The 27,520-nt window shown below is 52.6% G+C and overlaps 1 protein-coding gene across 1 annotated transcript; it reads right to left on the bottom strand.

The window, feature by feature from the left end:
* Positions 1-11,992: 11,992 nt before the first annotated feature.
* On the bottom strand, positions 11,993-12,580 carry LOC132085958 (olfactory receptor 14J1-like). The gene is made up of 2 exons (XM_059491421.1): positions 12,563-12,580; positions 11,993-12,460 (listed from the first exon to the last, which is right to left on the bottom strand). The coding sequence occupies exons 1-2, from the start codon at positions 12,578-12,580 to the stop codon at positions 11,993-11,995; spliced, it is 486 nt and encodes a 161-aa protein (XP_059347404.1).
* Positions 12,581-27,520: the final 14,940 nt, after the last annotated feature.

Raw genomic sequence — 27,520 nt, 5'->3', positions numbered from 1 at the left:
ATGGAGGTCCATCAAGGCTATGGGGTTATGGGGGTCCATCAGGGTCATGGGGGTCCATCAGGGTCATGAGGGTCCATCAAGGTCATGGTGGATCAGCGGGATCATGGGGTTATGGAGTTCCCTCAGGGTCATGGGGTTATGGGGGTCCATCAAGGTCATGTGGTTATGGGGGTCAATCAGGGTCATGGGGGTCCATCAAGGTCCTCGGGGTCCATCAAGGTCATGGGGTTATGGAGGTCCATCAAGGCCATGTGGTTATGGAGGTCCATCAGGGTGATGTGGTTATGGAGGTCCATCAAGGTTATGGGGTTATGGAGGTCCATCATGGTTATGGGTTATGGGGTTCCATCAGGGTCATGGGATCATGGGCTTATGGGGGTCCATCATGGTTATGGGGTTATGGGGTTCCAACAAGGCCATGGGGTTGTGGAGGTCCATCATGATTCTGGGATCATGGGGTTATGGGGGTCTATCAGGGTCATGGGTCCATGGGGTTCCATCAGGGTCATGTGGCTATGGAGGTCCATCAGGGTCATGGGGTTATGGAGGTCCATCAGGGTCATGGGGATTTATTGGGGTAATGGGGGTCCATCATGATTATGGGGTTATGGAGTTCCATCACGGTCATGTGGTTATGAAGGTCTATCAGGGTCATGGCGTTCCATCATGGTTATGGGATGGATCATGGGGTTATGGGGGTCCATCAGGGTCATGGGTCCAGGGGGTTTCATCAGGGTCATGGGGCCATGTGGTTATGGGGGTCCATCATGGTTATGAGGTTTTGGAGGTCCATCAAGGCTATGGGGTTATGGGGTTCCATCAGGGTCATGGGGTTCCATCAGGGTCATGTGGTTATGGGGTTCCATCAGGGTTATGGGGTTATGGAGGTCCATCAAAGTCATGTGGTCATGGGGTTCCATCAAGGTCATGGGGTTATGGGGGTCCATCTGGGTTATAGGGTTATGGGAGTCCATCAAGGTTGTGCGGTTATGGGGTTTCCTCAGGGTCATAGGGTTCTATCAAGATCATGGGGTTATGGGGTCCATCAAGGTCATGTGGTTATGAAGTTCTATCAGGGTCATGTGGTTATGGAGTTCCATCATGGCTATGGGGTCATGGGGTTTTGGGGTTCCACCATGGTCGTGGAGTTCCATCAAGGTCATGAGGTCATGGAGTTCCATCAAGGCCGTGTGGTTATGGAGCTCCATCAGGGTCATGGGGTTATGCAGTTCCATCAAGGTCATGGGGTCATGGGGTTCCATTAAGATCATGTGGTCAAGGGGGGTCACCAGGGCCATGCGGGGCCACCATGGTCATGATGGTCACCACATGGCCACGGGGGCCAACTGGGGTCACGTGAGCCACCTCTGACCCCCTGACCCCATGTGCAGGAAGGTGATGGTGCTGGGAGGGCTCCAACCCCACCCAACCCAAACACCCCATGGTCCCACCACCCATCTCATGGGCCCACTGCTGACCCCATGGTCCCACCACCCATCTCATGGGCCCACTGCTGACCCCATGGTCCCACCACCACCCCATCGTCCCACCACCCATCCCATGGTCCCACTGCTGACCCCATGGTCCTACCACCACCGCATGGTCCCACCACTGAGCACAAAACCCATCCCACCCAACCAAACTCAACCAACCCAACCAACCCAACTCAACCCAACCCAACCCAACCCAACCCATGGTTGTATCACCACCCCATGGTCCCATCACCCATCCCATGGTCCCATCACCCATCCCATGGTCCCACCACTGATCTCATCATGTCCAGGAGATACGCTGGGGCACTCCAACCCAACCCATCCAACCCAACCCAACCCATCTCAACCATCTCATGATCCCATCACCATCCCATGGATCCACCACCCATCTCATGGTCCCACCACCCATTCCCTGGTCTCACCACAGATCCCATGACCCCACCACTGATCCCATGGTCCCACCACTGACCCCAAAACCCAACCCAACCAACCCAACCCAACCCAACCCAACCAACCCAACCAACCCAACCCAACCCAACCCAACCAACCCAACCCAACCAACCCAACCCAACCAACCCAACTCAACCCAACCCAACCCAACCAACCAACCCAACCCAATCCAACCCAACCCAACCCAACCAACCCAACCAACCCAACCAACCCAACCCAACCTAACTCAACCCAACCCAACCCAACCCAACCCAACCCAACCAACCCAACCCAACCAACCCAACCCAACCCAACCCAACCAACCCAACCCAACCAACCCAACCCAACCCAACCCAACCAACCCAACCCAACCCAACCAACCCAACCCAACCCAACCAACCCAACCCAACCAACCCAACCCAACCCAACCAACCCAACCCAACCAACCCAACCCAACCCAACTCAACCCAACCCAACTCAACCCAACCCAACCCAACCCAACCAACCCAACCCAACCAACCCAACCCAACCCAACCAACCCAACTCAACCCAACCCAACCCAACCCAACTCAACCCAACCCAACTCAACCCAACCCAACCCAACCCAACCCAACCCAACCAACCCAACCCAACCAACCAACCCAACCCAACCAACCCAACCCAACTCAACCCAACCCAACCCAACCAACCAACCCAACCCAATCCAACCCAACCCAACCCAACCCAAGCCAACCCAACCCAACCAACCCAACCAACCCAACCAACCCAACCCAACCCAACCCAACCAACCCAACCAACCCAACCCAACCAACCCAACCCAACCAACCCAACCCAACCCAACTCAACCCAACCCAACCCAACTCAACCCAACCCAACCCAACCCAACCAACCCAACCCAACCCAACTCAACCCAACTCAACCCAACCCAACCAACCCAACCCAACCCAACCAACCCAACCCAACCAACCCAACCCAACCCAACCAACCCAACTCAACCCAACCCAACCCAACCCAACCCAACCCAACTCAACCCAACCCAACCCAACTCAACCCAACCCAACCAACCCAACCCAACCAACCCAACCCAACCCAACCAACCCAACCCAACCCAACCCAACCCAACTCAACCCAACCCAACCCAACTCAACCCAACCCAATCAACCCAACCAACCCAACCCAACCCAACCCAACCAACCCAACCCAATCAACCATGGTCCCACCACCCATCCCATGACCCATCACCCATGCTATGGTCCCATCACCACCCCATGGTCCCATCACCACCCCATGACCCATCATCCACCCCATGGTCCCACCACCACCCCATAACCCATCACCCATCCCATGGTCCCACCACCCATCCCATGGTCCCACCACTGATCCCATGGTCCCACCACCACCTCATGACCCCACCACCATCTCATGACCACCCTGGTGCCCAGGTGATGCTCTGGGAGGGCTCCAACCCAACCCAATGAACCCACCCCATGGTCCCACCACCCACCCCATGGTCCCATCACCACCCCATGGTCCCACCACCCACCCCATGACCCATCATCCATTCCATGGTCCCACCACCCACCCCATGGTCCCATCACCACCCACCCCATGGTCCCATCACCACCCCATGACCCATCATCCATTCCATGGTCCCACCACCATCTCGTGGTCCCACCTCACGCCCAGGTGATGCGCTGCGAGGGCTCCATGGCCACCACCAGCTTCAGGGGCGCCACGCAGATCTACGCCCACGTCACCGAGGACATCGGCACCTAGGGGACCTGTGGTGGTGGCATCTGGAGGGACGTGGGGGTGGTGGCCACCATGATGTTTTGGAGATGGGGACATTAAGAGACACCTGGGGACATCTGGAGGGACGTGGGGGTGGTGGCCACCACGGTCTTATGGAGATGGGGACATCAGGGGACACTTGGTGGTGGCATCTGGAAGGACGTGGGGATGGTGGCCACCATGATTTTGGGGAGATGGGGACACCAGGGGACACGTGGTGGTGGCTGGTGGGACGTGGGGATGGTGGCCACCACAACATCATGGAGATGGGGACATCAGGGGACATCAAGGAACATGTGGTGGTGGCATCTGGAGGGACGTGGGGATGGTGGCCACCACATCACCATGGAGATGGGTACAATCAGGAGACACTTGGTGGCCACTGGAGGGATGTGGGGATGGTGGCCACCATGATCTTGTGGAGATGGGGACAGGTGGGAACACATGGTGGTGGCATCTGGTGGGACGTGGGGATGGTGGCCACCACAACATCGTGGACATGGGGACATCAGGAGACACTTGGTGGCATCTGGAGGGACGTGGAGACGGTGGCCACCATGATGTTTTGGAGATGGGGACACCAGGGGACAAGTGGTGGTGGCATCTGGAGGGACGTGGGGACGGTGGCCACCACATCACCATGGAGATGGGGACATTCTGGGGACATCAGAGACATCGGGGGACACGTGGTGGCATCTGGAGGGACGTGGGGACGGTGGCCACCATGTTGTTGTGGAGATGGGGACATTCTGGGGACACCGTGGGGACACCGTGGGGACATTGCTGCCGCCACCGCGGCCTCGTGCGGCTGCAGGGACCGGGGGACGTCCCCTGGGCTCGGTCACCCGAGGGACGCGGGGACATCGGGGAGCGGACACAGCCGGACCTGGGGCCACCCTCACCCCCTGTCCCCACGGCCACCCTCACCCGATGTCCCCACTGCCACCACTGACCCGATGTCCCCACGGCCACCCTTACCCCCTGTCCCCACGGCCACTGGTGACCCGATGTCCCCAAGGCCACCAATGACCCGATGTCCCCAAGGCCACCCTCACCCCCTGTCCCCACGGCCACCGGTGTCCCGATGTCCCCAAGGGCCACCAATGACCCGATGTCCCCACGGCCACCCTCACCCGATGTCCCCACGGCCACCACTGACCCGATGTCCCCAAGGCCACCAATGACCCAATGTCCCCACGGCCACTCTCACCCGATGTCCCCAAGGCCACCACTGACCCGATGTCCCCAAGGCCACCACTGACCCGATGTCCCCAAGGCCACCAATGACCCGATGTCCCCAAGGCCACCCTCACCCCCTGTCCCCACAGCCACCAATGACCCAATGTCCCCACTGCCACCGGTGACCCGATGTCCCCAAGGCCACCAATGACCCGATGTCCCCACGGCCACCCTCACCCCAATGTCCCCAAGGCCACCATCATCTCAATGTCCCCAAGGCCACCAGTGACTCAGTGTCCCCAGAGCCACTGTCACCTTGATGTCCCCTCCTGGTGCCACCATGGCCTCAGTGTCCCCAAGGCCACCATCACTCAATGTCCCCTCCTGGTGCCACCATCGTCCTGATGTCCCCAAGGCCACCACCCCTGACCCGATGTCCCCACAGTCGCTGTCACCCCGATGTCACCCTGGGCTTTGTGTCCCCTCCTGGTGCCACCACTGACCCGATGTCCCCAAGGCCACCACTGACCCAAGGTCCCCTCCTGGTGCCACCATGGCCCCAGTGTCCCCAAATCCACTCATGTCCCAGTGTCCCCAGGGCCACCATTGTCACCTCAGTGTCACCGCTGCCCTCGTGTCCTCTTCCGGTGCCACCATCGCCTCAGTGTCCCCACGGCCACCAATGACCCAGTGTCCCCAAGGCCACCATCACTCAATGTCCCCAAGGCCTTGTGTCCCCTCCTGGTGTCACCAATGACCCGATGTCCCCTAGGCCACCATCACCTCAGTGTCCCCAAGGCCACCATCACCTCCCAGTGTCACCCTTGGCATTGTGTCACTCTCTGGTGCCACCATGGCCCCGATGTCCCCAAGGCCACCATTGTCACCTCAGTGTCACCGCTGCTCTCACATCCTCTTCCGGTGCCACCATCACCCCAGTGTCCCCAAGGCCACCCTCACCTTGATGTCCCCAAGGCCACCATCATTGACCCGATGTCCCCAAGGCCACCACCCCTGCCCCGATGTCCCCACACTCGCTGTCACCCCGATGTCACCCTTGGCTTTGTGTCACTCTCTGGTGCCACCAATGACCTGATGTCCCCAAGGCCACCATTGTCACCTCAGTGTCACCGCTGCCCTCGTGTCCTCTTCAGGTGCCACCATCGCCTCAGTGTCCCCAAGGCCACCAATGCCCCGATGTCCCCAAGGCCATGATGGCCCCGATGTCCCCTCCCGGTGCCACCGCTGTCCCTGTGTGCCCTCCCCCAGTGACCAAAATCCCATTTTTTCATCCATTTTTATTCATTGCCTTTGCTGGGGACATTTTGGGGCCATTTTGGGGACAATTTGGGGCCATCTGGGGACATTTTGGGGACATTTTGGGGACATTTGGGGACATTTGGGGCCATTTTGGGGCCCTCCCAGTTTGTCCCAGTTTGTCACTCACCGTACTGGAACGGACTGGAGGCACCTGGAGGGGAGGGGAGGGGTCAGAGACCAGTACAGACCAGTATGGACCAGTATGGACCAGTATAAACCAGTATGGACCAGTATGGACCAATATGGACCAGTATAAACCAGTATAAACCAATACGGACCAGTATGTTATGAACAAAAATTCTGTTGATTTTTCCTGTGAGAAAAAGGTTACCACTGTTGCTGCTGGGGTTCTGCCTGTGTTATGGTAGTTACGGGTCGCTGTTGTTAATGGTTGTTTTTGTATCAGTGAAAGCCCTGGCTGGGGCCAGGTAATGGCCCCGCTCTGAGACAGTGAAGGGTGGGGACCTCCCGAACAGCGAGGAGAAGAGACTTTGGGGGGGAGGGATGTGCAAAATACTCCAAGGACCAGCATGCTGTGTGGGACCCCCGCTCCGAATGCGCTGAGAAAACCCCAAAAACAATGAGCCAGCTCAGAGTTGAGAGATTGGAGTGATGCCTGGATGAGAGGAGCGGAGTGCTGGGCCTGCAGAGATGCTGAAAACCTTCGTTGTTCCTCACCCTGCGTTCGAGAGCCCCCGGGCCGGGTCTGGGAGGAAGTGAGACTGAGACCAATCCAACATCGGAGGGTGTTGATGCCCCAAAGGCTCCCACGAGGAGCGGACCCCCAGCTCTGCCCCGGGTGGACAAAGCTGCGCATGTCGTCCTCCTCCTCTGAGTCGCCCTGGGAGAGACGACGGGGACTGCAGCCCCGCCGAGCCGCCCAATCCTGAGCTGATCACTTTTAATAAAGGTATTAAAAAGGAGAAGAATCTCCTGGCCCTGTTTATTTCTGTTTCCATGACAGAATGGCCCTTTTTACCCGGTGTGAGAAGAACATTATAAAAAAAGATTAAAAAAGGCCTGCAAATATTACTAGTTACTATAAAGAGGAAGAAATAAATAGTCAATTGAGCCTAATTAATTAATTAATTAAGGGAATTGTGTTACTTGGAACCAATGACCAATAACTTTTTGGTGGCTAAAAATGTATAGGTTTTTTAAGAACAGCATAAAAATTAGTTAATAAAAAATCCACAATAAGATTTTTATAAATAAGAATAATACAATTATAATTTTAATAATTTGTTGAAATTTATTTTAGAGAAAAATGAATATTAAAAAAAAATTTTTTTTCGTCTGTCTCAGGTGGGCGATGTCAGACATGGTGAGGCTGGGGGTGAGGAGCAGCTTGTCGAAACAGGCTCAGCCTGCAAGGGGCTCATTCTTCTCTGTGTCCAGACCTCCTGAGGAGACATTTGGCATCAAGATCACCTGGGGAATGCTTCTGTCGCCTCTTCTCTGAGCTGATAAATAAAAAAACCCTAAAAATTATGTGCACTTTGCAATCTCCCTCTGAAGAGAACTCCAAAATGACTCCAAACACTGCACAAGCCCTGGAGACTCAAAGTCAATGGAAGAGAGACAAAGAGCCCCTGAGAGCTTTCTGTATTTTAATCAAACCCATGGTGGATTTGGGGCTGAGTCCAGGACCCTCAGGAACTGAGAGAAGGCTGAAGAAGCTGCTCAAGGGGTCAGCAGCAAAACTCCAAGTGCCTTGGAGCATGGCTGGGCCCCACTGAGGGCAGGGAGTGCCAAAGGCTCCCCAGGGACTGCTGAGAGCAGATCCTTGAGGGCAGGATTGCAGGGAGCCCAAGGCTCTGAGCAGGGAACTGCAATGCTGAGCAAGGCCTGGTTTGGCTGCAGGAAGCAGAAAGGCCAAGCCCTGAGCCCAGCCTGGGCCAGCAGGGCCTGTCCCTCACGGCTGCCTCGGGGCTCTTGGTGGGCCAGGGGGATGTGAGGGGCAGAAAGGACAAATGGCATCAACCTGCAGCCCCTGCCAGCCTCCCCAGGGAGGCTGAGGGAGAACCAGAGTGAAGCCCCTGCCAGGAAAGTTCCTCCTGTGGGGCCTCCAGAGGTGCTGGCCAAGCCCAGGGCACAAAGGCCTGGCTGCCTGTGGCCCTGCCAGCCCTGCCCAGCCCTTGGCCATGTGTCCTGCAGGCTGTGTCCCTGTGCGTGCTGCTCCTCTGCCCTGGCCAGCTGCACTCGCCCATCTCGCTGTGCCCCAGCATTTCTCACCCAGCGTTTCTGTGCCCTCCCTGGGCTCCCTGCACCCAGCGCTGCTGGCTCCTGGCACACAGAGCCCGGCCATGGCCCAGCCTCACGCTGCCACACCTCCAGCACCAACATTCTGCCCTGCGAGGGACTTTGCTTTCTGCTCAGCTCCAGGCTGAACCTTCCAAGCTGCACTTTGGGGAGGTTTCCTGCAATTCCCACTGCCAAGGAAAGCTCTGTCTCCTGCTGGTCACAAACAGAGAAGGGCTGGTGGGAGATGTGGTGGTCAGACGCTGTCTGGGGCACAGTGACCATGAAATTATTGATTTTTTAAACATTCTGAGAAAGGAGGGGCATCAAAGAATCTTGTACACTGGAGTTACAGAGAGCAGACTTTGGCCTATATAGGATTGATTTGGGGATTACAACCTCAGGTACTGATTTTTAAAATCAGCCATTAAGAACAAAGCAGCCCTTAAAAACAAACGTGTCCAGGAAGGATGGACACCTTTCAAGAAAGAAATTCTGAAGGAACAGCAACAGCCCAAAAGTGAGCTACCAAGGAAAATGAGTGGCCTGGCTGGGCAGGGAGCAAATTAAATTATACCACTTAAATGATAAAATCATTATGTAGCCAAATGCAGGACAGGCAGGCAACTCAGGAAATGTTTGAGGATGTTCCTAGGTAATGCAGAAAGAAAACTGGAGAGGTGAAAGCGCAATCAGGACTTAACGTGGCCACTTCTGTGAAGGTTAATGAAAATTATTTTATAAATACATTAATGGCAAAAGGAGGGGTAAGGAAACTTCCATTCCTTGTTGGGAGGATATTGTTACCATAGATGAGGAAAAGGCTGAGGTACTTTACCTCTGCCTAGCCTCAGTTTTCAAGACTAACTCCAGTTGTCCTCAGGACAAGCGTTCTCCTGGGCTGGTGGAAGGGCAGAGGGAGCAGAACAGCCCCCCTGTAATCCAGGAGGAAGCAGCTGGGGACCTGCTGAGCCCCTCAGATGCTCACAGGTGTCTCTGGGAACAGATGGGATCCATCCTAAAGGGATGAGGGAGCTGTGGAAGAGCTCCCCAAGCTGCTCCCCACCAATTCCCATCAGTGCTGGCTCAGCAGGGAGGGCCCAGGGAACTGGAGGTGCCAATGTGAGCCCATCCCCAAGAAGGGCTGGAAGGAGGAACTGGGGAACTCCAGGCCTGTCAGCCTGCCCTGGGTGCCCAGCAAGGTTTTGGAACAGATCACCTTGAGTGCCATCAGAGGGCACCCACAGGATGGCCGAGGGATCAGAGCAAGCCAGCGTGGATTTCAATATCTGCATTGATGATCTGCATGAGGGGACTGAGTCCAGAATCAGCAAATTTGCAGATGACACCAAGCTGGGTGTGAGTGTGGATCTGCTGGAGGGTAGGAGGGCTCTGCAGAGGGCCCTGGACAGGCTGGATCCAGGGCCCAAATCCAACAAGGTGAGGTTGAACAAGTCCAAGTGCCGGGTCCTGCACTTTGGCCACAACCACCCCTGCAGTGCTACAGGCTGGGGACAGAGTGGCTGGACAGCAGACAGGCAGAAAGGGACCCGCAGGAACTGATGGACAGCAGGCTGGACATGAGCCAGCAGAGTGCCCAGGTGGGCAAGAAGGCCAATGGCTCCTGGCCTGGATCAGGAATGGTGTGGCCAGCAGGAGCAGGGCAAGGATTCTTCCCCTGCAAGCAGCACTGCTGAGGCCACAACTCGACTGCTGTGTCCAGCTCTAGGCCCCCAATTTAGGAAGGACAAGGAGGGGCTGGAGAGGTTCCAGAGAAGGGCAACAAGGCTGGTGAGGGGTCTGGAACACAAGTCCTCTGAGGAGTGGCTGAGGGACCTGGGTTTGTTTATCTTGGTGAGAAGAGGAGGCTCAGGGAGACAAAGCAGTGTCAGGGCACAGGTTGGACTTGATTGTCTCCAAGGTCTTTTCCAACCTTGCTGATTCTGTGATTCTCTGGAACCACCCTTGGAGCACACACAGAATGAGCCCTGGGCCTCCTCTTCAGAAGCTCCAGCAGCCCAGGTCCCTCAGCTTCTCCTGCCAGCCCCAAAGCCCATCCTGTCAGTCCTGCAGAGCCTCTGCAGCTCCTCCTCACTGCCCAGAACAGGGAGCCCCAGAGCCAGACACAGCAGCACAGATGTGCCCCCCTGGCCTGGGGTGCCTCTGGCAAGGGAGCAGCACCAGGCACTGCAGGAGCCTGCAGACAATTCCTGCAGCACTTGTAGGATGATCCTGCTGCCCAAGGGACGTTCCCATGGTGCCAAGTCAGGAACTGCAATGGGGAGTGGGGCCAGAGAGGAAAAGGCAAACAGGGATGGGCTGTTTGCAGGGGAGAGGACAGCAATGTGCAATAGGAGGGAATCTAGATCAGGGACAAATAAAGAAAGCAAAGGTGAAGCCAGGGAAATGCTCAGGGCAGTTTGGGGGTGGCTGCCAGGCAGCCCTGGCTCTGAGCAACAGCGTCTGCAGTGGGACAGGAAACTCCCAGCTGATAGGAACAAACTTTCTGACTGACTGCAGAGGCCAGGACAAACCTGAGTGGTTTCCCTGGTGTCCCCCAGCCCTTGCTGGCCCCAGGGGCCGATGGCATTTGTGCTCCCTCAGGTTCATGTCCCCACACCAGCAGCATGGGGGTGCTCCGCCTGCTCTGTGCAATGCAAACAGGGGCTGCTGAGCCAGTGCTGCCGTGTCTGTGCCTGCAAGGATGGGGCACCTGTGTGAGCTGGGGGAGAGGCCAGGCCTGCAGAGGGGAGATGTTGTTGGCAGCTCCATGAGGACGCTCTGGGACGCTGCCCTGGGCTGTGCAGCGCACTGGGGATGGATCAGCCCCTATTCTGCTGCTCCTTCCCCTCTCCCCCAGGGCCCTTGCAGAGCCCAAGCCATGCTGTTTGCCCCCAGCCTGCCCATGGCCAACCTGGGGCTGGTCACGAGGCTTTTCTGTGCTGAGCATTGGCCTGGGTGTGTTCTTGAGAGAGCCTGGGCAAGGAGCCTGGAGCCCCCAGGGCCTGGCCTGAGGCGTCAGCGCTGCCCCAGCAGTGCCCATGGCCTGTCCCTGCTGCAGCCCCGGCACTGCCACCCCCAGGGCTGTGCCCGGCCCCGAGAGCACTCAGGCCCTGCAGCAACACCAGGGCCACCAGGGCAGCGGGGCAGGGCCATGGCAGCAGCACTGGCAACACCAAGTGCTGCTGCTGCTGCTGGGCACAGCTGCTGTGCCAGCACTGATCTGCCCCCAGCTCTGCACACAGACTTTGCTGCTGCAGCTCCAGAGAAGGCAACAAAAGGGGGCATCTGCAGTGTAAACTTTGCTGAGAGATGCTTTACTTTGCTTAAGCCATCAAGAGCAGAGCTCCTCATTGACACAGTCAGGGGCCACTGCAAATTTTGAGAGAAACAAAATGAGAAACGGTACAAAGCATTGTATTTCTTTGTGGGCAATATTAAAAATTTAATACAAAGTGAAAGAACCTCTAAACTGAAACGAACTTAAAGTATCAAAGATGACTTTTATTAAAATTTATTTGCATAAATTTTCCAGCAGTTTACTGTTTCTGAAATTGTCCAGCCATCAGTCTCCACACTGCAGCCTTGAGCTCCTGGTTCCTCAGGCTGTAGATGAGGGGGTTGAGGGCTGGAGGCACCACCGAGTACAGAACTGACAGGGCCAGATCCAGGGATGGGGAGGACATGGAGGGGGGCTTCAGGTAGGCAAATGTGGCTGTGCTGATAAACAAGGATAGCACACCCAGGTGAGAGAGGCAGGTGGAAAAGGCTTTGTGCCTTCCCTGCTCAGAGGGGATCCTCAGCACAGCCCTGAAGATCTGCACATAGGAGAAAACAATGAACAGAAAACAGCCAAAAGCTAAACAGACAGCAAGCGATGAAATGCAAATTTTTCTGAAGGTGGAGTGTGAGCATGAGAGCTTGAGAATCTGGGGCACCTCACAGAAGAACTGGCCCAGGGCATTGCCATGGCACAGGGGCAGGGAAAATGTATTGGCTGTGTGCAGCAGAGCATTGAGAAAGGCAGTGGCCCAGGCAGCTGTTGCCATGTGGGCACAAGCTCTGCTGCCCAGGAGGGTCCCGTAGTGCAGGGGTTTGCAGATGGACACGTAGCGGTCGTAGGACATGACGGTCAAGAAGAAATACTCTGCTGAGATGAAGAAAAGAAAGAAAAAGAGGTGAGCAGCACATCCTGAGTAGGAGATATTCCTGGTGTCCCAGAGGGAATTGTGCATGGCTTTGGGGACAGTGGTGCAGATGGAGCCCAGGTCACTGAAGGCCAGGTTGAGCAGGAAGAAGAACATGGGCGTGTGCAGGTGGTGCCGCAGGCTACGGCGCTGATGATGAGGCCGTTGCCCAGGAGGGCAGCCAGGAAGATGCCCAGCAAGAGGCAGAAGTGCAGGAGCTGCAGCTGCCGCGTGTCTGCCAATGCCAGCAGGAGAAAGTGCCTGATGGAGCTGCTGTTGGACATTTGCTGATCCTTGGCATGGGGACCTATTCATGGAGAAAAAGACATTGTAGAGATAGAGGAGACACCTGTAAACAAAATCAAATAAATTTCCCACACACTGTCCCCTGTAACAGACACAGGCCTCCTTTTGTGTTCAAGAGTTCTGCAGTTTTCTTTTTAAGCTCCCTCTGTTCTATCCTGGTATTCTTGGATATCGTAAACACTCAGCATTTTTGCTGCCCCCAGGGAGAATAGAGTGATTTCTCTGAGAAAAAGTGATGAGTGGAGACTAAGGGGAGGTGGTCTGTCATTCTGATCTGTTCAGATTTTCTCAGGGGTTTAAAATTTAGCAGGTGGAGTGTGACCAACTTCCCATGTTTTTTCCCAAAAATGCCTTAAGTACTGCTGAGAGCAGATGGATCCCCCACAGCCCAGCTCCACATTTGTGGCCAAGGGCTCTCTTTGCTCATTTCACAAACCCAGCAGCATTTTCAGTGTCTCAACACCTCTGCCTTTCCCCATCAATCTTATAACTCAGAGATGCTCTAGGACAGGTTTGAGCCCTGGATTGGAGCTCCCAGCTCTGACTGAAATGTCTGGGACACTCCCAAGTGTCCTTATGCTGGCATTGGATTGAGGGAGATGTAGCTCCTTCCCTGGCTGGACTGACAGCATTGCCCAGAGCCGGGCACTGGGGACAGCGTCACCCTGAGCCAGCTGTGCCCTCTGCCAGAGCCCCCACGGCCGGGCAGCTGCTCCCAGCCCTGCGCTCTGCAGAGGGAACTGGGCCCGGGGCTGCAGAGCTGCCCCACGGCTCTGCTGCAGCTCTGCCTGCACAGGAGGGGCTGCACGCCTTGGAGCCCCGGCCCTGAGGGCAGAGGCTTGGCTGGGGCACAGGAGGGAGGGGGCTTGTTCAGAGGGAGGGGCTGCACTGGAGGGGGTCCTGTGGGCATCTCTAAACTCTCCCTGCCACAGCATTGCTGGATATTGTTTTCTCTCCTTGCCTGTTCTTCTCTCTGCTTCCTGCAGATTTTCCTCCTGCAGGTGTTTTCCTGTGCCTGATCTCTCCCTGCCAACACTCACAGACCCCAAATCTCTGTGCTCTCTCCTTGGCCTGACAGAACCCTGCCTGTTTGCAGGGCACTGGCTGGGGCAGGTTCTGTTTTCAGCTGGGAGAAACAACAGCACAGACTGAGTCTGTTGGCTCCAGCAAAGGTGATGCTGGTTCTGTCCATGGGCAGAGTGGCTGAAAGCACATTAGGGATCTCCTGTGACCCTATAATCACCAAAAGTAACAGTTCAGATGTCTCAGACACTTGTCAAAATTCATAATTAATTATTCATAACCTACCTTTAATATTTATCCCCCCTCCCTGCCATTCTCCAAAAGCAGGAAACTGATTTCAAAGTCTTAGGAAATTTTCTCATTTTTGTTAAAATCCTTGACTTGGAAATATTCCATGACTGATTAGAACCCCTCAGCATATCAGAGTTTCATGAGCATTTCACCTCCCCTGCACCAAAAATACTCAGAGTTGTACTCACAGAGTCTGTAGGCACTGGGATGGTCCAGCTGCAGGAGATGGCTCTAGGAGCTGCAGCTGCATTGTCCTGCAGCCAGAGGTTCCTGTGCCAAGGGCTGGCAGTGACTCTGCCCCAGGCGCTTCTCAGCACCTTCCCAGCCCTGACTGATTGAAGCTCTCTGTGTCTCTGTGCTGTGCCCGGGGTGGTTGCAGGCAGTGCCTCAGCCCTGCTGGGCTGGAGAAAAGCTGCTCATCGAGAGAAATGTGCTTTTGAAGCTCTTCTTGGTTACCAGGAGCTGCCTCTGTGCCAGGAGCCCAGCCCAGCTCAGCAGCACAGACACAGCACAAGGACTTTAATGAGCCTCTGGGGCTTTGTGCTCAGGCGCTGAACATCATTCCCTGAGAGGGAGCTGAAGAAATCTCTCCAGAACTCTAAGTCAGAATCCAACTCCAAAGTTTCTTGGACTTTTAATGGGTCCCACTGAGGAGCACAACTGAGAAAGTGTCCCCAGGCCCCAAGCAGAGCAGAGAACTGGAGGCAGTGATGACAGGTGGGGACAAAGAGAAGCCAAGTCTTGGTGCCCTGGGGCACAGCTTTAGGGTCTGTGCCACCAAGGGCTGTGAGGAGACACCTTGTCCTGAGGCCCTGGGGCCTCCTGGCACAGCCTCAGCCAGGCTGGGCACTGTCAGCCCCTTGTTCTGCCCTCAGCATCCCCCCCTAGCCCACATCCTAGGGGCCTCAAGGATCTGCTGGAAGGAGTCCCTGGGGAGTCTTGCTCAGCAATGGCCCTGGGGGCTCCTTCATGCTCCCTGTAGGGACTGCAGGTTTTTGAAAGGACTTTGGGTTTGGCTTTTGCCTTGAGTCTCTGAGATGTCTCTGCCATCCTGGCCTCCAATTATCTGCTGTACTTAGTCCCTGGAGAGGCTTTGTCAGTAACAACACTCAGTGGGACGCATTAATACTTCAAGGTACTTCAGTTATTTTAAGGTACTTGGTATTTCCCTTTTGATACTGACTCTGTGAGAGGTTTGTGCAATCATGGCCCCAATTCTCTGCTTTAACGAGTCCCTTGAGAGCTTTGCACTGACACTCAGTAGGGCTCATTAGCACTTTGAGATACTCAAGGTTTTTAAGGTACTTTATGGATTTAAGAATACTTTTAGGTACTTTTATGGATTTTTCTTCTGACACTGAGTCTCTGAGAGGTTTTTGTGCCATCCTGGCCTCCAATTCTCTTGTCCAAGGAGTCCACGAGGATCCTGTGTTGGATATCTTCCCCCTTTTCTCTTGTACAACAAAGATGGAACTGAAAGAATTTTGTAAGACTTTCTAAAAGCATTCAAACAAACATGGGACAATTAACAACACAAGAACAACCACTAAGAGAATGAATAGTCCTGTTTTAGGTAGACATCACCTAACCCTTTAGTCCTCAGGATTGGAAGAGTTTATTGAACCAATCTTTGTTTTCCACTTGAAGCTTCTTGAACCCTTCCTTCAGTACCTGAATGCTCTTGTGGATTGACTCACTGTGGATGGAGAGGTTCATGCAACACATGCCCTCAGAGTCTACACAGCCATGTCCATGTGCGCAGAGTAAAAACTCTATCGCTGTTCTGCAAGGTGGCGTGTTTGATGAACTCTATGTCTGAGAGCAGACCACTCAATGTGAGGGAGGTAGCATTGGTTTGCTTACTTAACAGGCACCCAACATGGTCTAATTGTCCTAAAGCTTTAGCTGCAGCCACCCAAGGCAGTCCACATTGGGGGTGCTACCATCCGATACCTGGATCAAAGCTTGCGAAGCCATCTCTTTGATATCATCCAATACTTCTCTCAGGACACCTGCTGCTTGATCATCTGGTAGGCTGTGTTTTCCTTCTCCAGCTGGATGATTGTTTGTCAATTCCGCCCTTGCCTCATTATTAGCATAGTCTGCTATTAATTGATTTACTAAACACTTCCATCCCTCTTCCCAAAGGGTGTATTCTGTAGGTGACAACAACATGGTCATAATATATTTTAAATCATATGAGGTTGAGACATGTGCTGTAATTATGGGCCTCATTAGTCCATTAAAACAAGGTAAGTCCTTCCTATGGTCTTTAGCTGCCCTACACAGATCCTTGACTTCCCTGTAAACCAATGGCTGATAGCTGGGATTCTGCCCCCTTCTTTCATAACATACCAGGGCAACGAGGAGTTTCGAGACTATTTGCCAGTCTCCTTTCTTTACTGCTTCTTTCTGGATCCTTTCCTGGTGATGTTGTGGGGTTGAGGGGCAAGGTGCCTCTGGGGAATCCAAACTGTTTTCTAAGGAGGAAGAATAACTTTGAGGAGAAACATTTGGATTAGAAATAGTGTGACAGTTGGGCTTAGTATTTGTGACCATGGAGTTATATTGTTGCCTGAGGGTGAGGCGAAGGGCGCTGCCATTTTGTCAGGTGTTGGGGAGGAAGGGTCTTCATTTAGGATGGCATACCCCTGGGCTGGCATTCTGGAGGCATGGCCCAGGCTGAAGGTGGAATGATTGAAAGTGGGGGCGTGACCTGCAGTTCTGGGGGTGGAGTCTGGAGGTTCATTCAGGGTGGAAGAGAAGGTTGTGGTAGCAGGAAGTGGAGGAGCCAAGATGGAGGGAGGACAGTCAGGCTCAGGGGCATCTGGAAAATTTTTAATGATCCACCTCACAATTGATTTTAATTTGTTCTTTGAAGATATTTGGTCATGATCAGTGAGAATTAACTTAGAGCATCCATATATGCATCTTTCTACTTTGGAGATTCGGCTGCCCATTTTTCTCTTTCTCCACCTTAGGTGGAACAGCCACTGGAACACTCCAAATCAATAATGGGACGTGGGTGCATATTGTAAAAACACAGTAGCAAAATGGGCAATAATTGTCCTGCGTTTCCCTAAACCCACCTGCAATCCTACACAGGTGAAACTGTCGTTGTTCCTGGGGATCCTGTCTGAGATCCCTCAAAACAATGATGAATCTGCCAGCCTGACACAATCCAAAATCCCGGGGAGCACTGGTCTATCCATCAGCCAACCACTCTGACGAGACTGAATGTCATGGTCTCTGTTTGGGCGGCAAAGGTCGCAATGAGGGTGGGTGTGACAAACCTTTCTGGTTCCCCAGCTTCAGGGCAAAGGTGGTGAAAACGAAAAGAAGCAGATGCTGGGGAAGATGAAACAGGAAAGCCTTATAAATATGATTGCCTGGCAAAAGATTTTGAGAATATGGAAACTATAAGTGAGATTAAAACGAAATCAAACTTTGAGACACCAAGCCTTAGTTACTGAACAACTGGAAAACAATGGTATGGCCAGCTGAAAGTAATCTTCCTTTGATGAAACAATACTCTCTGCTTGCAGACAGGTCCAAGTGTCAGAGCAAACTGTACTAGCTTGTCAGAAGGAGTCCAAAGAGTACTTTTTAGGGTTTAAAATGTAGCACAGTATGGTAATGTAATCATTCTTATAGACTCTATATAAATGCTATAAGATTTGTATCTTGTACTAGATTGGTTAGTGAAAATTAGAATATACACAGCACAGAAGAAGATTTATTGTATAGTAATGGGAAGTCCCCTCCTCTTTTGGGCATCCATTTTTTGGGTGTCTCTTTTAAGCTCCTCTTTCGGGCCTGCTCCGAGCTGTGGCTGGAAGCTTCAAACAAGGCCCCTGCACCCACACCCTTTGCAATAAACCACAAGTTCCAAGACTTGGCTTCAGATATCTCTTGTCTCTGTCTGTCCCAACTGTCCTAGCCCCCAATGATCCTACAAGCAGGATCAATGGAGTTGCCCAAAAAGAACTTTAGTAACAGGGTGAAAAACAATTAACATGGAGAAGTCAAGCACAGTACAAGGGTTGGGATTCAAAGACCTGAGATAAAGGCGAAGCAACAGTATAGTGACCAGTATCTTAATGGTCTATTGGTTTCCATGAAGCCTCGCTGTGTCCAATGGCCCCTTGGTTCCATTGGGGCCCAGTAGTGCAACAATGATTCCCTTGGTTCCACAAGTTCCCAAAGTGTCACAATGGCCCCTTCCTTCCATGAGGCCCTGCAGGGTCACAATGGTCTCCATGATTCCATGGGGCCTTGCAATGCCACAATGCTCTCCATGGATCCATGGTGCCCTGCAGGATCACAATGGCCCTTTGACTCCACGAGGCCCTAAAATGCTACAATTGTCTTTTGGTTCCACGAAGCCTCACGGCTTCACACTGGCCCCTTGGGACCATGCAGCTCAAAGAGCCACAATTATGCCCTTGGTTCCACAAGGCCCCACAGTGTCACAGTGGCCCCCTGGATCCATGGTACCCTGCAGGATCAAAATGTTCCCCTTGGTTCCACAAGTTCCTACAGTGGAACAGGGTCCACAAGGGCCTGCAGTGTCACCATGGCCCATTGGTTCCACAATCCTCCACAGTGTCACAAAAATCAACAATCTCCATAGGAAGGAAACAAGTGAGTCCCAGTGGTGCAGGGCCAGATGAGAGGCAGTCACCAGAGGCCAAGTCTAGCCAGGTTTGACTGTATGGGCAGATTTTGTCTGGGAGTAACCCTTGGATATAGAGAATTTTAGACATGGAATCCCAATTTTGGTGAAGGTTCCTAGACAAGAAAGGCAGTTCTTTCCCACAGGAAGGAAAGCACAGAGCCCCAGTGCTTTGCAGTCAGATGGGAAGTGGCCCTTGACATGTCAAATTCAGTGGGACCTGTCAGACAGCCTCCAGGAGGCCAAACCAGGCAGACTTGTTCCATGTTCCTTTGATTTCATGGAGCCCCATACTGTCACAATGGTCTCATTATTCCATGAGGTCTCGCAATGTCACAATGGCGTCTTTGTTTCATGAGCCCCAACAGAGTCACAAGGGTCCATTGTCTCCATGTAGCCCCGCTGTGTCACAATGGTTCCTTTTATATATTGGTCCCACAGTTTCATTATTGACCCTTCCTTCCACAGGGCCCCCTGAGTTGCACAACAGCACCCTTGATTCTTTGAGGTTCTCTAATGTCACCATGGTGTCCTTGGACCTGCATTGTCACAACTGACCCATGAGGTTCCGTAGTGCCACCGTGGTCGCTGTCAGAGGCTGGATGAGATCAATGTCCCGAGACACCTTGGGATGCTCGGAACACCCATGTGGGGACAAGGTTGGGTCAGGCCTTGGTTTGTGGTGGGACAGAACCCCACCCACAGCCCTGACCTGGCAGAGCTGTCAAACACATAGCAGATGCTGTGCCAACCCCACTCTGATTGGCTGAGCTGTCAATCAATCACACACTACCAGCCGGTGCCTACCCTAAATCTGATTGGACAAGCAACTGGCAGTCCCACCCCAGGGGCGGGCCCATGAAGGCCCACGGGACTAAAAGCCAGAGCACGAGGCCAGTCCCTGGCCTGCATCCCAGTTTCTCCTGGGGTTCCTCTGTTGGTGTAGCTGGAGTCTGAGTAGTTGGTACCTATGTGTGTGTCTTTCTATGGATCTTCTGTCTTTCTGATGTTCTCTATTTGTTCTCCTTCTAATCCTACTTACCTGGAACGTTTTTGGGTAACTAAACATCTTAAGGGTTGAAGGTCTTTAGGTTAAATGGGCTAAGTTAATGAAGTTAATGCTTTGATAAGAGTTTTATGTTGAAGTGGATGTTGTAATAAACCCTTTGCCCAAGTTCCTTGACTGTCGATATTTTGCCAGTAAAATTTTGTGTTATTTGGACATCTTAGCTCAGCTGGTTTTTGCATGGTGCTGGTATCACCGAGGCTGTGGGTTCAATCCCTGTGTGGGCCATTCACTTAAGAGCTGGACTTGATGGTCCTCGTGGGTCCCTTCCTACCAAGAATGTTCTTTGCATCTGCCCATGCTGAGACTATCTGATTGGTGTTTCTCCTGTCCACCAAACTCAAGGAAAGGAAGCTTTGGTTATCCCCAGCATTTCAGTGCTTTGGGCTGTTCCAGCCCTGCAGGCTGACAATGGCCTCTTGTTTCCATGAGGCCTCACAGTGTCCCACTGGCTCCTTGGTTCCATGGGGATCTGCAGTGTCACACACATTTATGACATTTGTCCTTGCTGTCCCTCACATCCCCCTGGCCCACAAACAGCCCCGAGGCAGCCGTGAGGGACAGGCCCTGCTGTCCCAGGCTGGGCTCAGGGCTTGGCCTTTCTGCTTCCTGCAACCAGCCCAGGCCTTGCTCAGCATTGCAGTTCCCTGCTCAGAGCCTTTGGCTGCCTGCAATCCTGGCCTCAAGGATCTGCTCTCAGCAGTCCCTGGGGAGCCTTTGGCACTCCCTACCCTCAGTGGGGCCCAGCCATGCTCCAAGGCACTTGGAGTTTTGCTTCTGACTTCTTGAGCAGCTTCTTCAGCTTTCTCTCAGTGCCTGAGGGTCCTGGACTCAGCCCCAAATCCACTGCGGGGATCATCAAAATACAGAAAGCCCTCAGGTCCTTCCTTCCTTCCTTCCTTCCTTCCTTCCTTCCTTCCTTCCTTCCTTCCTTCCTTCCTTCCTTCCTTCCTTCCTTCCTTCCTTCCTTCCTTCCTTCCTTCCTTCCTTCCTTCCTTCCTTCCTTCCTTCCTTCCTTCCTTCCTTCCTTCCTTCCTTCCTTCCTTCCTTCCTTCCTTCCTTCCTTCCTTCCTTCCTTCCTTCCTTCCTTCCTTCCTTCCTTCCTTCCTTCCTTCCTTCCTTCCTTCCTTCCTTCCTTCCTTCCTTCCTTCCTTCCTTCCTTCCTTCCTTCCTTCCTTCCTTCCTTCCTTCCTTCCTTCCTTCCTTCCTTCCTTCCTTCCTTCCTTCCTTCCTTCCTTCCTTCCTTCCTTCCTTCCTTCCTTCCTTCCTTCCTTCCTTCCTTCCTTCCTTCCTTCCTTCCTTCCTTCCTTCCTTCCTTCCTTCCTTCCTTCCTTCCTTCCTTCCTTCCTTCCTTCCTTCCTTCCTTCCTTCCTTCCTTCCTTCCTTCCTTCCTTCCTTCCTTCCTTCCTTCCTTCCTTCCTTCCTTCCTTCCTTCCTTCCTTCCTTCCTTCCTTCCTTCCTTCCTTCCTTCGCTTTGGGAGCTGATTGGAGTCAGTTTGGAGTTCTGTTAAGGAGAAAGATTTCAAAATGCACCTCATACTTTTTTTCTTAAATCAAGTGAGTATTTTTTATTTTCCAGATCAGGGAAGAGCTGATAGAAGTATTCCCCAAGTGATCCTAATGCTGAATGTCTCCTTAGGAGGTCTGGGCACAGAGAAGAATGAGCCCCTGGAGGGCTGACCCTGTTTGGACAAGCTGCTCCTCACTCCCAGCCTCACCATGTCTGACATGGCCCACCTGGCACGGGCATCCCTGTGCCCTGCAGCAGAACATTGTCCCCTGAGCTGTGCAGCTCCATGTCCCAGCCCATTGCACCATGCCCCACCTGCTCTCATCAGGGCTCTGCCTGCACACAGGCCCAGGAGAAGTTTTCCTTTTGGGAAGGAAAGAATGGCAAAGCCTGAGCAGGTTTCCTGAACAACAAACCCCACTCAGGAGCCACCTGCTCAGTCCAGGCTGCCTGGAATGGTGTCACCTTTCTCCAAGGGACAGTGTGAGCAGAAATGATCTCTGGAAGCAGAATTCTCTGAGTCTCCCAGCTGAATTCTCTATCCCTGTCCTTTCCCTGGATCTCTGTTGCAGATGGAAGCTACTGGTGCCATCCTCACCTTTGACCTCTCTTTGGAATGCAAACAAATATTCCGACGTATGTTCAGCAGGATCTGCTCAATGTTTCTACAAAACATTTGTGTTCCTCATGGAACGAAGGGGCCATTTTGGCACTGAGGGGGTGATTTGGAAGCAAGGAGTCAGTTGTGACCATGGAGTGCCATGGAACCAAGGGGCCGTGGTGACACAGCAAGGCCACGTGGATCCAGTGGTCCATTGTGACACTGTGGATGCAAGGAGACCATGGAGACACCCCCAGAACTTCATGGAACCAAGGAGTCCATGGTGACACTGCCCATCCAAGGAGGCATTTGGACACTGCGGAAGCTCATGGAGTGAGGGAGGCCATTGTGACACTGAAGAACTTCTTGGCACCAAATATCCATGGTGACACAGCAGGGCATCATGGGAACCAAGGAACCACTGCTGGCAGTAGGGAAACTCATGGAACCAGGGGCCGTTGTGGCACTGCAGAACCAACAGAGCTGCTGGACCTTGTCCCCTGGCCCTGCACAGCTCCTTGGGAGGCACGGCAGGAGCAGCTCCCTGGGAGCCTCGGGAATGCCCCTCTGGGATCCATGGCACACACTCCCAGGGGCTGCAATTCCAGTTCCCAGCCAGGAAAAGATGTTCCTGCCCTTTAAGGCAAAGCTCTCAAGAAGGAGCCAAAAGCCAAGTGGAGCACGATCTTACAGTGACATTTCGCTGTCAGCCTTCATAACTTCACCCATGGTTGTTGTAGCTCCTGGATTGGGAGTTAAATCAGGGCAGGGTCTTTGGTGGGAGCTGCCCTGGGTCAAGGGAGACACTGAGAGAGAAATAGAGCAGGCAAAGAGAGGCAGGAGAGAAAGGAGGGCGCAAACACAATCAGCTGAGAAGGTGGTATTCTGCAAAACAGAACTGGAACTGATGGAAAATCGATGGGACAGAAACCAATAGTTCTGAAAATTTTATTTTCTATCAAAATACATCCCACACACCTAGCCCCCCATCATCCTGATTCCACACCCTCAAATTTGGATCCCACTTCTCCCAGTCTGTATCCAATCCCATCTCACCCTGGAGGCTGTGGAGTTGAGTAATTTTGGCATGGGACTGAGTTTTTTTGAGGTGGGAACAAGGCAATTTGATGTGGGATTGGGCCCCTTGAGGGTAAGATTGACTTGTTTTCAGTGGGACTGAGTAATTTGGAGATGACAGATCAATCCATCTTTACTTGAGTAGTGCAAAGATAAGGAGGATACTTCCCGAAATCTCCCAAGAACCCATAAATCTTCCAGAATATGTCCCAAAACCATAAATTCCTGTTCAAGTAACTGTTAACTGATTGAACTTTACACATCTTTGATAAATTTCTTTCTTTTTAGTCCTATTTCAGGTGTTTTTAAGTGATAAGGAAATATTAAGAGGAAACTGGAGCCAAACCAAAAGGATAACCAGCCAGGTGTCCTCTCAGCGCAGATCACTGGGAATGTGGGTCACCATGGCTCTGCCCAACGTTGATCCTCCCATGGAGGATGAAGCTGGAGCAGTGCAAAAAGCTCTTCCTGCAATTGGGGCATTTGCAGGGCTTCCCTTACTGGTGACTCTGTTGGTGTCTGATCAGGTGAGAGCTCCTGGAGAAACTCTTCCCCACTGGGGATACTCATAGGGCCTCTCCCCTGTGTGAATGCACCGGTGGGTGATGAGGTGGGAGTTGTGCTTGAAGCCCTTGCCACAGTCAGGGCAGCAGAAGGGCCTCTCCTCTTTGTGATTCTGCTGGTGGTGGAGCAGATGGGAGCTGGTCTGAAACCTCTTCTGACATGCAGGACACTTGTAGGGCCTCTCCCCAGTGTGGATCATTTGGTGGATGATAAGCTGGGACCTCTGTCGTGGGTTGACAGCCTTTATCCCAATATCGTGTGTTGTGTCTGGCAGCTGTGCCTTTTCTCTCTTCCCCCCCCTGGCCGTCTTGCTGCGGCGGGGCGGGGAAGAGAGGGGGGAGTGTTTGACCAGGTCTCTTTGGCTTTTGGGCTTTTTGCTGCTTGGCTGAGCTAGCCGCTTTGCTTGCTTGCTTTCTGCTTTTTGCGCTGGTTTTTTTTTCCTTTTCTTTTGTTCCCTCTTTCTTACCCTCCCCTGAAGATACTGGACTGGCTCCGGACCTGACCTGAAGAGCTCCAGGGCACCCGAAGCTTGCAAAGAAGATCCGCGCACTCTCAACACAGTGTGTTTTTTGTTTTCTTTTCTTTTCTTGTGTTGGGGAATGTTCTTTTGTTACTTGTAAATAAATAGGTTTTGTTTTCCACTTTGCTCCTCCGAGAAATTCCTTCCCGAACCCGGTGTTGGGGGAGGGGTGGTTGGAGGTTTGTTTTGTTTTGGGGGGCTCCCTTTTGGAGATTTCCCCTAATTTGTCCTAAACCAGGACAATATACTTTTTGATGCGTTGGCCGGGAAAGGAGGGAGGCCAAAAAACAGTGGAAAAAAACCCTATAACAATAATATTTTGGTTTTGGCTATTTTGTGGGCATATCGGTGATTCATAATGTCATTTGGAGTGGAGGCTTGCCGATCGTTCTGGTCCCTAGGGGTTTTTGAAGTTTTAATACTTTTGTGGTCCCTGGGGTTATTTCCTTACCCAAAAATAGCTCTGATGTTGTCCCTAATAAGTAGCTTTTGTAAGCGGGGGGCACTAACCAGAATAGTCATTGTGCTGGTCTTATGTGTGATGATGGGTCGGATAAAAATGCTGGATTTCATTTCAGGGATTTATGGTCTGTTATTGTGGTTGTTTACTCAGTTTGTTTGGGGAGAAGAAGGGGAAGGGGCTTTTCAGCCTTTGTCTTCCTTCTTGTCCTCCAAACTGTTGACATCTCTATTAGAAAATACTGAATTTCCCCTGAGTTTGAAAGAAACCATCTTTCTGGCATTTAATTTATTAAGCCTTTTCTATACTGTCTGGAGTGTGTATAAAATGAAGACTGAGATTTCTAGAGGGGTTAGAGACACTCCTGACTCAGGAGTAAAACAAAGCAGGAAAAATCTTGACTGGAGTGGGAAATGGGAGGACATGGGCCAGACTTTAAAGGAATTTTCTGATCCTATAGACTGGGACTTTCCATCTGATCAAATTCAGAATCCAGTCGAGGTGGCAAAGTATTTGAGGGAGAAGTGCCATGGTAATACTAAGGAAGAAAGGATTACTGCAGTGAGCTGGGCCTTGGCATTTGTTTACCGTACTCTGCTAGATACTGTGGAGCAGCAGATAGCAGAAAGGGAACAGGGTGATAAGTTAGTTACTACCCCAGTGACCCAGGCTGCAGCTAACATCCCAGGCTCCAGGCTAGCAGCTGAATCAGACAGTAGGCCCCAAACCATGGCTGTTGCAGCTAATACAAGAGGTGGAAAGTGTAAAGGCAAGACCGATCGAAAGGTGGAGGATGATGAGGATGATGATGCAGGAGAAGGACCCTCACCAAAATCAGAGGCCACATCAAGGGGCACAGAATCTGGAGCTAATATTGACTCCTTTTCTCTGAAGGACCTCAGAGGCCTAAGAAAGGATTACAGACGACAACCTGACGAATCTATAATTAGTTGGTTAGTCCGCCTTTGGGATGCTGCAGGGGAGGTTACGATTTTGGATGGTACTGAAGCGAGGCATTTGGGATCCCTGTCACATGATCCTGTCATCGATCAAGGTATGATGAGGGGGGCTAACCCTCACAGCCTCTGGGAACGGGTCCTAAGAAGCGTAGCAGAACGATACCTGTGTACGGATGATCTCTATATGCAGCAGACACGGTGGAAGACCATAGAACAGGGGATCCAACGCCTGAGAGAGATGGCGGTGGCAGAGCTCATTTTCTCAGATGATACAACAACTAGAAATCCGGACCTGGTACCATGCACACCTGTAATGTGGAGGAAACTTGTGCGACTTGGGCCACCTGAATACGCTTCTGCCCTAGCAATAATGAAGCGGGATGATACATATGAGACTGTGCTCGATATGGCAAAGAAGCTTCGAGCGTATGCAGATGCTGTGCATGGCCCAACTCATGCCAGAATTGCAGCAGTGGAAACCCGACTGCAGAAACTAGAGGATAAAATTGAGGAGAATCATAAGAAACTCCGGGAAGAGATTAAGGAGGACCTTATTCAAATCTCAGCTGTACAAATTAGAGGTCCTGGTGTCCAACGCTGGCGCTCCTTTGATGGGGAGAGAAGGTACACCCCATGGACTGAGTTATGGGCTTTTCTGCGTGAGTCTGGAGAAGACATGAGGAGATGGGATGGAAAACCCACCGCTGCTTTGGCACAACGGGTGCGTGATTTGAAGAAAAGAGAAAGTATCACCAAAAGGATAGCAGCTCCGGTCGCTCGTAGCCGAGATGTTAAGTATAATGATGACGATGACATGTCCGATCCCCTTGAAGGAACTTCTAAGGCATATGCCCAAGGAAAGAAGGACAATCTGGCTTAGAGGGGCCCTGCCTCCAGCCAGGAAGAGGCATGGGAGAACCGGGTTTTTTGGAAGGTGTGGATCAGATGGCCTGGCACATCAGAGCCACAAGACTATGAAGCATTGGTTGACACTGGATCACAGTGTACCTTAATGCCATCGGAACACATGGGGACAGAACCTGTTTCCATTGCTGGAGTGACGGGAGGATCACAACAGCTGACTTTGTTGGAAGCTGAGGTGAGCTTGACTGGGAAGGAATGGCAGGAACATCCGATTGTGACTGGTCCAGAGGCTCCGTGTATTTTGGGCATAGACTTCCTCCGGAATGGCTATTACAAAGATCCTAAGGGATTCAGGTGGGATTTTGGAATAGCTGCAGTGGAGATAGAGGGTATTAAACAATTGAATACCTTGTCTGGACTATCAGAGAACCCATCTGCAGTAGGACTCTTGAAGGTAGAGGAGCAGCGAGTGCCAATTGCCACCTCAACAGTGCACCGCAGGCAGTACCGGACGAATCGAGATGCCGTGATCCCCATCCACAAAATGATCCGAGAGCTGGAGAGCCAAGGGGTGGTCAGTAAAACCCACTCACCCTTTAACAGCCCTATCTGGCCTGTGCGAAAATCTGACGGAGAATGGAGACTGACTGTGGACTATCGTGCCTTGAATGAAGTGACTCCACCACTGAGTGCGGCTGTACCGGACATACTGGAACTGCAGTACGAGCTGGAGTCCAAGGCAGCAAAGTGGTATGCGACCATCGATATTGCTAACGCGTTTTTCTCCATCCCTCTGGCGGCAGAATGCAGGCCTCAGTTTGCTTTTACATGGAGGGGAGTGCAGTATACCTGGAACCGACTGCCCCAGGGGTGGAAACACAGTCCTACCATCTGTCATGGACTGATCCAGGCTGCACTAGAAGAGGGTGAGGCTCCAGAACATCTGCAATATATTGATGATATC

This window comes from Ammospiza nelsoni, chromosome 34 (genome assembly GCF_027579445.1).
Source record: "Ammospiza nelsoni isolate bAmmNel1 chromosome 34, bAmmNel1.pri, whole genome shotgun sequence".
Classification (NCBI taxonomy): Eukaryota; Metazoa; Chordata; class Aves; order Passeriformes; family Passerellidae; genus Ammospiza; species Ammospiza nelsoni.
The sequence above is the reverse complement of the archived record's forward strand: the minus strand, read 5'-3'. Positions and strand labels throughout refer to the sequence as shown.